This window comes from Archocentrus centrarchus, chromosome 22 (assembly GCF_007364275.1).
Source record: "Archocentrus centrarchus isolate MPI-CPG fArcCen1 chromosome 22, fArcCen1, whole genome shotgun sequence".
In the NCBI taxonomy this organism is placed as follows: domain Eukaryota; kingdom Metazoa; phylum Chordata; class Actinopteri; order Cichliformes; family Cichlidae; genus Archocentrus; species Archocentrus centrarchus.
The window spans coordinates 17,058,075-17,070,585 of NC_044367.1; the positions used below are offsets into that span (position 1 = coordinate 17,058,075).

General features: G+C 41.8%; 1 protein-coding gene across 4 annotated transcripts in view; it reads left to right on the forward strand.

Annotated features, from left to right (window-relative positions):
- The window catches only part of pcnt (pericentrin), a 44,829-nt gene that overhangs the window by 8,939 nt on the left and 23,379 nt on the right, over positions 1 to 12,511 (forward strand). For all 4 annotated transcript variants that reach the window (XM_030719141.1, XM_030719142.1, XM_030719144.1 and 1 more), the window contains 25 exons: positions 2,047 to 2,452; positions 2,695 to 3,111; positions 3,197 to 3,415; positions 3,516 to 3,611; positions 3,714 to 3,857; positions 3,989 to 4,244; positions 4,377 to 4,456; positions 4,621 to 4,918; positions 5,087 to 5,187; positions 5,614 to 5,725; positions 5,978 to 6,104; positions 6,254 to 6,373; positions 6,459 to 6,531; positions 6,640 to 6,744; positions 6,834 to 6,945; positions 7,020 to 7,060; positions 7,145 to 7,276; positions 7,437 to 7,662; positions 7,819 to 7,960; positions 8,561 to 9,002; positions 9,088 to 9,285; positions 9,382 to 9,453; positions 10,146 to 10,250; positions 10,559 to 10,711; positions 11,472 to 11,618. In XM_030719141.1, the coding sequence (XP_030575001.1) occupies positions 2,047 to 2,452; positions 2,695 to 3,111; positions 3,197 to 3,415; positions 3,516 to 3,611; positions 3,714 to 3,857; positions 3,989 to 4,244; positions 4,377 to 4,456; positions 4,621 to 4,918; positions 5,087 to 5,187; positions 5,614 to 5,725; positions 5,978 to 6,104; positions 6,254 to 6,373; positions 6,459 to 6,531; positions 6,640 to 6,744; positions 6,834 to 6,945; positions 7,020 to 7,060; positions 7,145 to 7,276; positions 7,437 to 7,662; positions 7,819 to 7,960; positions 8,561 to 9,002; positions 9,088 to 9,285; positions 9,382 to 9,453; positions 10,146 to 10,250; positions 10,559 to 10,711; positions 11,472 to 11,618 (4,324 nt within the window). The remainder of the gene's footprint in view (positions 1 to 2,046; positions 2,453 to 2,694; positions 3,112 to 3,196; positions 3,416 to 3,515; positions 3,612 to 3,713; positions 3,858 to 3,988; positions 4,245 to 4,376; positions 4,457 to 4,620; positions 4,919 to 5,086; positions 5,188 to 5,613; positions 5,726 to 5,977; positions 6,105 to 6,253; positions 6,374 to 6,458; positions 6,532 to 6,639; positions 6,745 to 6,833; positions 6,946 to 7,019; positions 7,061 to 7,144; positions 7,277 to 7,436; positions 7,663 to 7,818; positions 7,961 to 8,560; positions 9,003 to 9,087; positions 9,286 to 9,381; positions 9,454 to 10,145; positions 10,251 to 10,558; positions 10,712 to 11,471; positions 11,619 to 12,511) is intronic.

Sequence of the window (12,511 nt, forward strand, 5' to 3'; positions counted from 1 at the left end):
TTCCTGTGCATCTTAGCTGATTTGATGAAGGCCCAATTGGGGTAACCGCATGTTTTGAGGGCTTTCTTAATGTGTGTGTGTTCCTTATGCTTCCCTTCTGCCTTAGAGGGAACACTTTCCGCACGGTGTTGTAGGGTCCTGATCACCCCAAGTTTGTGTTCCAGAGGGTGGTGGGAGTCAAAGAGGAGATACTGGTCTGTGTGTGTGGGCTTCCGGTAAACTTCAATGTTGAGGCTTCCATCTTCCTCGATAAGCACCGCACAGTCCAGGAATGGTAACTTGTTATCTCTGGTGTCCTCCCTGGTAAAACGTATGTATTTATCCACTGAGTTAATGTGACGAGTGAAGGCTTCTACTTCTTGGGTTTTGATTTTGACCCAGGTGTCATCTACATATCTGTACCAGTGGCTAGGTGCCTTCCCTTTGAAAGAACCAAGAGCTTTACTTTCCACTTCCTCCATGTAAAGGTTGGCTACAATGGGAGACACTGGGGAGCCCATGGCACATCCATGCTTCTGTCTGTAGAATCCATCATTGTATTTAAAATATGTTGTGGTAAGGCAGAGATCTAAAAGTGCACAAATCTGATCTGGGGTGAAGCTGGTTCTGTTCAGTAAGGAATCGTCTTCCTGTAGTCGTCTTCTGACGGTCTCCACTGCCTCAGTTGTAGGTATGCAAGTGAAAAGTGAAACCACATCAAAGGACACCATGGTTTCATCTGGATCCAGTACAAGATTCTGGACCTTGTTAGTAAAATCTGTAGAGTTTTCAATGTGGTGGGGTGTGATGCCAACAAGCGGTGATAAGATGGTGGCGAGGTGTTTGGAAATGTTGTAGGTGACCGAGTTTATACTGCTGATAATGGGTCGAAGTGGGACTCCTTCTTTGTGGATCTTTGGGAGTCCATAAATGCATGGAGTGGCTTCTCCAGGGTACAGGCGGTAGTAAGTGGGGCGGTCAATGGCTTTTTCCTTTTCAAGTTGTTGCAGGCAGCAAACAACTTTTTTCTTGTAGTTGCTTGTGGGATCACGTCTCAAGACCTCATAAGTATTGTTGTCACTGAGGAGTGTAGTAATTTTGTTGTGGTAATCCGATGAATTCAGCACAACCGTGCACCTCCCCTTGTCGGCTGGCAGTATGGTGATGTTTTGATCCTTGCTTAGGGCTGTGATGGCCTTCTTCTCCTGAATGGTGAGGTTGGATGGAGGAAGTCTTGCACTGGAGAGAGTGGCTGAAACTTTCATCCTGATCTGTTCTGCTACAGGATGAGAAAGTTTGTTATTTCTTATAGCGGTTTCTGTTGCTGTGATGAGGTCTACTATAGGAAGCTGTTGTGGGGCTATGGCAAAGTTGAGTCCTTTGGCTAGCACATTTTCTTCTGGTTTGGTGAGGACCCTGTCTGATAGGTTCTTCACCCACTTTCCTTGGTTTCCATTGCTTATCGTGTCGTCCTGTTTGTTAACAGATGAATGGTATGCCTTGGTTTGCAGAGTTTGAAATTTACGTAGTTGTCTTTCCTTGCCTTTGATGTGTTGTGCGAGCTGGGCTTTGTCCACAAATGTAGAAACTTCTTCTGCGATGGTGTGAGGTAAGAGTCGAGAACTGAAGAAGCCTTTCGGATGAGAGGTGAAACGTCTTCAAGAAACAAAAAGAAGTCCAGTCGCCTTTTTCAAGCTCCAGAGACTACTATGACCTGGATAACTGAGAATCTACACAGACCTAATCCTAAGTCTTTCCTCTGACTCTGAAAACTCTGCTCTCTTTACATAACGATGATAGTGCTATTGTGTTTAGAAGTAAATCTTACTGTATTAAGGAAACTGTTAAATGTAAATTACATACCTGTATTAAATCAGATTAAATATTTTCCAGCTTTTTTAAATGGTGATCTAAAGATGGATGTTGAAAAATGTCCACATTAAAATTGATTTTAAATAGATGACTACATTAGAACAACAAATATTTGGATGAAAACTGGTTTACTGGGGCTTAAAATTTATATCTTACTGTAAAGTGATATACGGTTTTATCTGTCTGTCTGTCCAGGTGGGCTCAAGTAACCGAAGAACTTAAAGAAGCTCTCCAGGAGCTTGATGAAGAAAAGGAGAAGAGGAGACAATTTGAGGAGGAGATGAACTTGAAAGCCCACGAACAAGACAGCCTTAGGAACAAGCTCAGTGCCTTATTAGAAGACAGGAAACAGGAGAATGTAGTAATGTTGACAGTAAAGGAAACTAAAATCACTGCTGAAACTTCCCTGCTCATACCTGCTACCTTGCCACTAGATGAGGAAGAAAAACTGGTTGGAGAGCTGAAGGAAGAGAAGGAAACTGCACTCTGTTCTCATCAAAAACAGCAGGAGCTGCTCATATCATCTCTGCAGGAGATAAAGCAGACTGCAGACTCAGAGAACCGGGAATTCAGAGATGACAACCAGCTCCAATCACTACAGGTATAATAGGTGTACAATAATAATGCCAATATAATAAGTGTACAATAATTATAATGCATTTAATTATTATTAGAATAATAGGTTTCTGAACAGTTATCCTTCTTTTTTTCTTAACCTAAGTTGTATTGACAGAACTGATCCTTTGCAGCAGCAGTAATATTTATACTAAAAGACTTTGAATGGGGGCTTGATGAGAAAATTATGTGAATGATTAAGGCAATTTCCATCTTTCTTTTCTCAAGGCCCACTGTGAGCATCTCATGGCACTACTAGAGGAGACAAAAAGTGGGCATAAAACTGCATCAACCCTGTTGAGTCAAAAGACTACAGAGTTTGATACAGTTTTAAAGGAGCTTGAAATGACACGTATGCAGATTGTAAATGTCCAAACAGAGGTAGAGAGACTGCAGAAGGAGCTGCAGAAGAGCCTTGACAGTCTGCATTGTGCTGAAAAGGAGAAGAATGAACTGGAGTCTCAGATCTCCTGTCTGAGAGAAAAGCTGACTTGTTCAGAGGAGGCTGAGGCTCAGGCTGTGAAGGAAAGGGAGGAGCACAGCAAAAGAGAAGAAGAAATGGATGAACAGATTAAAAAAATGGAACAAGTACTAGAGGAGGAACTTGAACAATTTGAGAAGTTGCTAAAAGCCAAGGATGTTGAGGTGAGAGATGATGTGCCACGATTTGAATGTAAATCAGTTTGAAATACTGTTGTCCAGTGTTTAACTTACAAAATCCTATTTACAGTTGGCAGAAGTGAGGGAAAAATGGGAAGAGGAGAGACAGGAGAAGGAGAAAGAACTATTTGACGTAAGGCATCTTTTGGAGGAGCAGATGAAGGAGAAGGAAGAAGAGGTGAAGGCTCTACTGGAGAAGCAGGCACAGGCTGTGGTGGAGGCTACAGAAAAGCTGAAGGCATCTCATCAGCAGGAGATAAAAGACCTGATGGCGAAACATCAGCAGGAGGTGTGATTCACAAACTGCTGTTAGATTTGTAATGGAGTCAGGTTAAATGTTGGAATTATTAGTACTTGCTGTTAAAATTATCATCTGCATGACTCCTTAGATTTCTGACTTGAATACTCACCTGGAGACAGAGCTGCTGAAGCAGCAGGCTAGTATGGAGGAAGAGCAGAAGCGACAGATCAGCCTAATCAAACAGGTATCAGTGAGTGGAGTTTTCAATGCATTGTCAGTGAATTGCTCTGATGACTTTCACCACTTTCTGTATATTTAGCTTTTACTGGCTGTGTTTTCATGATAGGTAACTGAACGTGAGCACGAGCGGGTGATCTCAAAGCTTAATGCCAAACACAATGAGGTAGTCATTCAGCTGAGGACAGAGGTGTCCTTGGAGCTGAGAGAGAGCATGGAGGCCGCTCACCAGGCTGAACTGCAGCAGGTTCAGGTATATTATATGCAGATTCACAACCTGTAATATTGTCAGCATCTTCATTTTGTAAAATATTTTTGTTTTCTAACCCCCACCCCCCCCACCTTACATAATTTAAGTCAGTGAAATGTGGTGTTGTTCTCTAGGCGCAAAAAGCTGTTGAGCTTGAAGCCCTGCATCTGAGCCTGACCACAGCCCACAAGTCACATCTTGAACACTCTCAAGTAAACTTGGAACAGGAGCAGGCATCTGCTCTTATAAAGATTCAGGCCTCTATGCAGCAGAAATTTGATGAAGAAACTGCACTTCTGCGGGCTCGCCATCAGTCAGAACTGGATCAGATCAAGAGGCAGAACCAGGAGCAGCAGGAGAGGCTGCATGAGCTGCACCAAAAAGACATGGGTGATTACACACATGATCTTCTTAGTTGCTCTGTGATCTTCATTCTTTAACTGTTTTTTGTTTTAGTAAAAGACAGATTTAATTGTCCAGTTCCCAATGAATTCTATTTAATCTTTTCTCATGTATATTCAGAAGAGTTGAAGGAGCAGTGGGAGACTTGTGTTGCTCAGCAGAGGGCTTCTGTGGATGAACAGCAGGTCAAAGACATACAGGTCAAGCTTCATAATTTTTTTTTTTTTTTTTTTTTTTTTAATATATGTAAAAAACACATTTTATCACTCTAAATTCTTGCTTTTAAAAATATGCACTACCTTGTCACTGTGTGGTGTTATTTATTGTTTCACTTCATTTTGGCCTTATTCTTTCCTTCCCTCAGGATCTCAGAGTACAGTGGGAGAAAGATGCTGAAACCATGCAGGCGAATTTTCAAACATCCCTCTCAGAGATCCAGAACAGCCTCACTTCCACCCAGGCTGAACTCACCAGCACCCAGGCCTCTCTCACTGAGACCAATAAAGCTCTTACTGAAGCTCAGGAAGCTCTGTCCCAGAACCAGTCAGAGCTACAGGAGACACTAGCCAGACTGGAGGAACTCCAAACATCCAGTAAGGAACAGACCCAGAAACTAGAGGAGGAGTTAAAACGAGCCTTGGCTGAGAGAGATGCTGCAGTCTGTGAGTCCATTCTTCTACAGTTCGTCCCCTTATTCTTCAACAGTACAAACTTCCATCAAGACTGTACAGTCCTCTAAATCCATAATTTGAATCTGCAATCTGTATATGCATAGTAATGAATGATGGTACTGACGCTGTTCTGGTTGCTATGTTGCAAATCCTGAATAGTTTCCCTGGAGGAGGAAGTTTCTACTCATAAGACATTGCTGCAGGAGAAAGAGCAGCAAGCCCTCCACCTACAGGAGAAGGAGCAGCAACTGCAGCAAGAGGTTAGTTTATTGCATAGCTTCTCAGAGTCTTTGGCATGTCCCACTTCAGTTTAGGGTGTGTGTGTGTGTGTGTGTGTGTGTGTGTGTGTGTGTGTTAATTATTAAAAAGAAAGAGAAAAAAAAAAAGGATCCAAGTGGAATTTTAATGATCTAAACATCAGCAGAATTCATGCCCTGCCTGCATCAGTGGGGGTTAAAAAAAATAATGGTTTACTGTAACTAGAGGTGAAGACAGACACGACTGTGTTAAAATTGCAACCCATCTAAGTCTTAAATGTCAAATAATACAATCCATTCACAGTCTTTTACTATCCAGAAATTTCAAACATTAGATTATTAATATAACAATTACTTTGAAACATTTATATCTTAAAGTCCTGATGGATAATTTTTGAATTTCATAAACGTTTCCTCTTTACCAACCAGCTTTTGCAGCTGCAGGAGGAGAAGAACTTGCTCAAACAGAGCTCAGAAGAGGAAGTAAGTCAACTGTGGACCCAGCTGGAGAGCATGAGAACTAGTCGTCAGGAGTTGGGTGGTAAGACTAAGCCTGCCAAGCTGACACTTGCATTTATTTTTTCCCATATGCAGCATTTCCTTACATTCTCACAAATGTGCTAGTTAAGACCTACCACGTGCAAAAATATAAAAGACAAAAATGCACATTAAACTTAATTAGCAAGACCTGTTCTTAGTGATTAAATTACAGAAGAATGGAAAATAGTCATCAAATCAAAGTATATTGACTTATTGTGTTCTGGCCTTTTCCTGTCTACTTATTGTTTTACAGAGCTTAAGGAGCAGCTGCTAGCACGCTCATCTCGTGTTGAAGATATTGAACGCCTAAAGATAGAGTTTAATGAACAGAAACGAGAAATTAAAGAACAAAATGAGGCTGAGCTGGAAAGCCTGAGGAGGTATCAGTACAAGCAAGCATCTGGAAACACATGCAATATTAACATTTAATGTAAACTGATATCTGAATTATGGTTTTCATTAAAATAGGTTTAGTTGTCTACTCGCTGTATTATACATGCATACATGTTTTACCCTCACCCTACCTTAGATATTTTGAGAAGCGGTTGCACGCCACAGAGGAGAGCTACAAGGAGGAAATTGCTCTGCTCCAGTTGAAGCTGGTAGAAGGTGCCTTGGAGGACTCTCTGCTTAAAATTACGGATGATGGGTATCTCAGTTTATCTGGCTATAAAAATAAGATTCATGCACTGCAAATGTCAGGTGAATATTCAAGTTTGCGGTCTCTGTTTCAGTGCTCTGTCTCAATCTCAAGCTGAAGGGGAAAAGGATGTTTCTTCTGATACTGTTCAACTGGAGAAACACAAGGTAAGCTATTCACATGTTAAATGGGAGCTGCTATCAGTTACATTTGAAGTTGATACATGTTAAATGTAATTGATTGGGAGGTTTCTTTGTTTCCCGTGCCTCATCCAGGAAATGCTTGACAGTTTGAGGCTTCAGCTGGAGGCGAAACACACAATGGACCTTTCCAGTCTGCAATCCTCTTTGACTCTATCCTTGAAGGAAGAGGTGCAGCAGGTGAGACACCAACTTAGATGTTCAATATTTTATTAAATTGATATTTTAAGTTTCATTTAACTTGCTGTATATTGTAACTTGCATATCAGGTACGGTTAGACCTCACTGATCATTACTATGAAGAACTGCAGGAGATGAAGACTCGTCACGCTTTGGACCTTGAGCAACTCAGAGCCAAACTTTCTGATGACCATCTCCAAGGTCCTTCACATACTTTGATGAAATTTTTGTGTGTGTATGCTCCAAAATTGTGAACTTCAATGTCTTTGTTTTAGAGCTTACCAGAGTTCGTTTTGAGGCAGCGATGCAGGTTGAGGTGAGAAGAAAAATTATATAGAGAACAAATTTAAGATTGCATTGTTTGGCCCATAATCTTAGTGATTTTTGTGATTGTAATCAGGCTGAGGTCGAACACAGGATATGGTGTCACACTGAGGAGCTCCAGACAGCAGTGACCATCATCTACACTCTGGAGAACAGAGTGGCTGCCCTCACCGACCAGCATGATGCTGAGATCCAGAACATGCAGAAGGTATTTCTGTATTCCTTCATACTAGAAAGCATCCTATGCAGTAAAAACAGACAACTGACCAGCACATGGTGTAGTTACACAAAAATACTGATTTTAATAATACAGTGAGGAACTTTGATTTAGTAACAATTACTTAATATGTTCCTTCCAACTACTACAGATGAAACAGGAGCTTGCTCACCTTGAAGAAGTTCTTAAAATAGAAAGAAATCAAGCTCAGGAGAATATGAACAAGCTGAAAGAAGTGCAAGAGAAGTATGAATCTGAGAATCTGAAGTCAGACCATGACAAGGAGATGGCGAAGGAGCAGGCACGCCTTGAAAAAGCACTTCATGAAGAGAAGGAGAAGATGAAGTCTCTTCAGGATGTGCTGGAAAAGGGCGAGGGTAAGAATGTGCAGGGCTCAAATACATTTTTTTTTTTTTTTTTTTAATATAAATACAAATATTGGTGAATTACATCTTCTAGCTAGATCATGTCTTGGAAATTGAATACATTTATGCTTTGGTTCTCCATCAGTTTGTAATATGTCTGTCTTTTAGGCCCGCAGGTTCTGGTGTTAAAACAGAGGGTGGAGACCCATTACAGTGGAGAGCTGCAAAAGACAAAGGACTGTATGTCTGTAGAATTTAAAGAGCTCCTTCAAGAGCAGGTTAAGACACGCGTATGCCAAGCCCAAGAGAGGTGAGATCTTATGTGAGATCAAGAGTGTTGATTGTTGTGGCAATTTCAGCAACAATCAGCAATGCACTGTGCTGCCTTGGTGGTTGTTCAGTATCAGTCTAGATCAGTTTTGTAATACCAAACTGCTTAATAACAGTTCTTTATGGTTCCTTTAGTTTGTAAGTGAGCCATTTCATCCAGTGCTTATTGTATATATGTCCTTTTATCCATAGAGCATAAGTCAGTTTTTCCATATCACATATCTCCTCCACAGTCCCAGCAGGAAAATCCTGGGATCTTCCTGCTGGGACTTGCATCCTGCAAAATTACCTTTTGTATAGGTAATGAAAAACTATTAAAAATGGACAATTATATGTACAAAAAAATTGCCAACTATAGACTAAAATTTCACTTGCTGTGAGAGTCTGCAAACAATACTGTGCACTAGCTTGGGACACATGGTGGGAAATCAAAAACAGAAACCTTTTTTTTTTTTTTTTTTTTTTTTTTTTTTTTTTTTTTTAGAAATTTTAGTTACTCTTCAAACCTATTTGAATTCTTGTTTCTTTTTTCTTTTTCTTTTTTTAACAGTTTGGGTACTTTTTTAATGTTGTTTTTCAGGTTCCAAGAGGAAAAGACAGCAATAGAGCAGCGTTTAATTGATAAGTATGAAGTGTCTGTGGCAGAGCTAAAGGACAACTATAAAGCTGATCTGGAGCGTGAGAGAGCAACACTACTGAACAAACACTCCAAAGAGATGGATGCACTCGTTGCCAAACACAAAGCAGAACTAGATACACTCTGTGCCAGTCACAAAGATCAGCTTGCAGTTAGAACAGCTGAGCTTGAATCGAAGCGTAATGCAGAGCTTGTTGCCTTGGAAGCAGCCCTCAATTCCAAACAAAAGGAAGACCTTGAACGTCTGGAAGAGACTAATCGGACTAAGTTAGAGGCTTTGGAAGCAGAATTGACTCGCAAACACCAGGAGGAGAAAGATGAATTAGAAAAGAGGATGCTCAGTAACATGGATACTCTGGAGGCCACTTATCTGAAAGAAGTGCAAGTAAGGAGACAGAAACCACAGAAATAAATACCCAGTTTCTTAGTTTGTATGTGCTTTTGAATATCTTTGTCTTCTATAATCACAGACGCTACATGATGAAATGGTTCAGCTTGAGGAGAAGCATCGTGAAGGTCTAGTTTCCCTGAATTTGGAACATACGCAGCTAAAGGAGCGTCATGCTGCAGAGCAGCTGTCCATCAGGGAGGAACTGAGGAAAGAGTTGGCTCATGTACACATGGAGAAGTTTAAAGCCATGGCAGCAGAGCTCAGCCATGTTCACAAAGTGAGGAAGGATGAGTAGTGGTCCTCTGTCGAACTAAAATACAAAAAAATGACTTTTACCAAAAGAATAACTTATTTTCATGGTTTATTCTTACAGTCTGAACTAGCTGCTCAAAAAGAGGCATTGGATATTGAACACTGCAAAGCCCTGGAAACCCTTAAGAACCAGGTACATGTCCAATCATCAAAACTACATTATATTTGGTTTTCCAATGTATTGAATCCAAATATCTGAGTACCAGCTCATTACTGGGCAGGTTTTAATGTCAACAAATGATCTATAATTTCATATTTTCCCCCCAAGAAAACATGCAAGCTACAACAAACAGGTGGTCCCTGCTTAAAAATCATATATTGTGATTGCTGCCAGTTATTTCTAGCTTGTAGTCTTTAAAAAATTAATAAACTAATATGTTAAAATGCAAAGTAAAGCCCAGCAGAAGGGGCTACATCTGCTGGACTGGGTAACCAAATAAAAACAAGTCAAAAATGCAGTATAAATCAGGAGACTCTAAATCTGACCTTCCTAGGCAATGCTCCATATAGTTGAACAATACTACTTTGGTGATACAGTGCAATCACTGTAACTGTGAGGTCATAAATTTTAAATGTACGTCATGTTATCATTGTTAATTTCCCTTTTAAGATGATTTAATGCCAGCCATCCAGCCATCGATCGATCCATTTTCTTCCGCTTATCCAATTTAGGTTTGTGGAGGGTCTGGGGCCTATCACATCTGCCATAGGGTGAGAGGCAGGGTACATCCTGGACAAGTCACCATTCTGTTACAGGGCGTGTTGTTGTTACTGCTTTATGTTTTAATGATTAGAAACAAGGATTTGTTTTTGTATCCCTTGCAGGTTTTAGAGCTTGAGCAGCAACACACCGCTGCTCTGCAGGAGCTCTCGCAAACCTACACTGCTGAAAAAGAGCAACTAATCAAACAGCACCAAGTCCAGCTGCAGGTGTGTGCGTAACACTCAGTGTGTGTGTGTGTGTGTGTGTGTGTGTGTGTGTGCAAACCCTTTTTTAAAATGGGGTGAATGAACATCCCATTCTCTAAATTTTGAGTTGTTATAATGGTTGCCTCTCAGTTCTTGTCTCGGTGGTTCTAAAAGTCCATTAGTGAAGAGACTACACTCATTGTTGATCCTTTATAATGCTCTTTGTCTGTAGAGTGTTTATTTGGATTTTGTTGACTCAGAAGCACTAAAATTTTGACCTTCTGACTAACTGCATATTATGGTATTAAATAAATACACGTCTGCTGAAGGAGCTGAAGGGAGTCTCTGCGCGGGAACTGGAGGCATGTCGCAGGGAGCTTGAAGAGGAGTCGTCAAGGCAAAGGCAGCACTTCCTAGAAGAGGTGGAGCTCCTCAAAGTCCAATCAGAAGAACGGCTGCAGGCCAGGATTAATCAACTGAAGGTTAAAAAAAAAAAGCTGCTTGGGAGAAATGAAATGTTGTGACTAGAATTGAAATATCCTTTTTGATTAAGATCTTTATTATTGCTAAACAGCTTTGAAGTAGCCATGTTATTCCATATAAACAATGGAAAATGCATTAATGATCTTCCCTAGTTTATTTATTTATTTAAACCCCCCCCCCCCCCCCCCCCCCCCCCGACTCGACTCAGTGCATGTTTCAAACATTATGTAATCGCTCCGGATTATTTAGAGCATGTGTGTGATGGGTAGAATGCCATTGGCCTCTAAGCTCCAGCTGCACCAGTTCATTCCTAGGGATAGTTCTTACTGTTGGACTCTGTCCCACTGGGGCTTTTATTCAAACCAGTTTTGTCATAATCCTTCCATCATATATGTAGAAGTGTTCATGTCCGTCTGTCCCGCTGTTCTCTGCATCTTTGTGCTGCTGTGACGTGCATGTGTTTGTATTCCTGCCATCTGAACAGTGGCTAAATGGGATGGATCTAAGCTTTTTATCCTCTGATGCAGAAGGTTTTAAGGCTGAAGTTAGTGCTGTTTTTTTTTTTTTTTTTTTTTCCTCTCTCACCCTTCCCTTCCCCTCCCCGGACTTTTAGCATTTCACCATCTGAAATGTGCAAGCCAGTAGTCAGCTATAAGCCAGTCAGTGCAAAGATCTCTAGAATGAATAAACCTGTAGTATACTTTAGCTTTTAGTCTGCATCTTTGGATTAATCTATTCACATCACGGTTTTCTTTGAAGACGGAATTTGAAGAGCAGAAGGAGGCGGAGCTTAGAGACCTGAGGCGGAGCTTCACATCCGAACAAGACGAAAAAGAGCGGAGCTACACAGACAAAATGAGCCAACTCACTGCCCAGCTGCAGCAACTAGATGCAGTGGTGGCCCAGGTACTAGATATATGCATATACTCCTAAGAACGTTGGGTTACATAACGTAATCCCTGGTTCTTTGATAACAGAGTGAGGTGTTTCACTATGGGAATCGCCTTGGCGTGACCAACTACGGAAGCTCCAATGACACCACGTCTGTCTGCGACAGACCTGCCAAGCCGTGCTCAGGGCCCCGCCCCTCCTACTATCACGGCTGACCAGCTCCTCCCTACTCATTCTAAGCAGATTTCTTTCCGTGCCCAAGCAAGGAGGGAAGTGATGGTGAAACACCTCACTCTGTTATCAAAGAACCAGGGATTACGTTATGTAACCCAACGTTCTTTTTCTAACTTCGTTCGGTGTTTCACTATGGGAGATATAGCCCACTCCCGGATTGCGCCAGCCCTCCCGAAGCTGTGCTCCAGTGCTGCCCAGGATCTCAGCTCAGACCTGAGGCACTAGACTCCAGGACTGCCTGAGCCAGGGATGACTGAGCGACATCCAGTCTATAAAACCGCACAAATGTGTGTGGTGTAGCCCAACTCGCTGCTGCACAGATATCCTGGACTGACACCCCTCTGAACCAAGCCCAGGATGTAGCCATGCCCCTAGTAGAATGAGCTCGAAGCCCCGATGGGGGCTGAGTACTCTTACAGCTATAGGCTAGAGTTATAGCCTCTACAATCCAATGAGACAGCCTCTGGCGGGACAAAGGCCTGCCCTTGTGGGGGTGGGCCCAGGAAACAAACAGCTGATCAGATTTCCTGAACCCAGCTGTTCTGTCCACATATGACCCCAAGGCCCGCACAGGGCACAATGTGTTAAGCCTGCGCTCCTCTACAGAGGAAAAAGGCGGGGGGTGAAATGCCAGTAGTTCTACTGTGGGGCACCTGTATGATGACTCTATCACC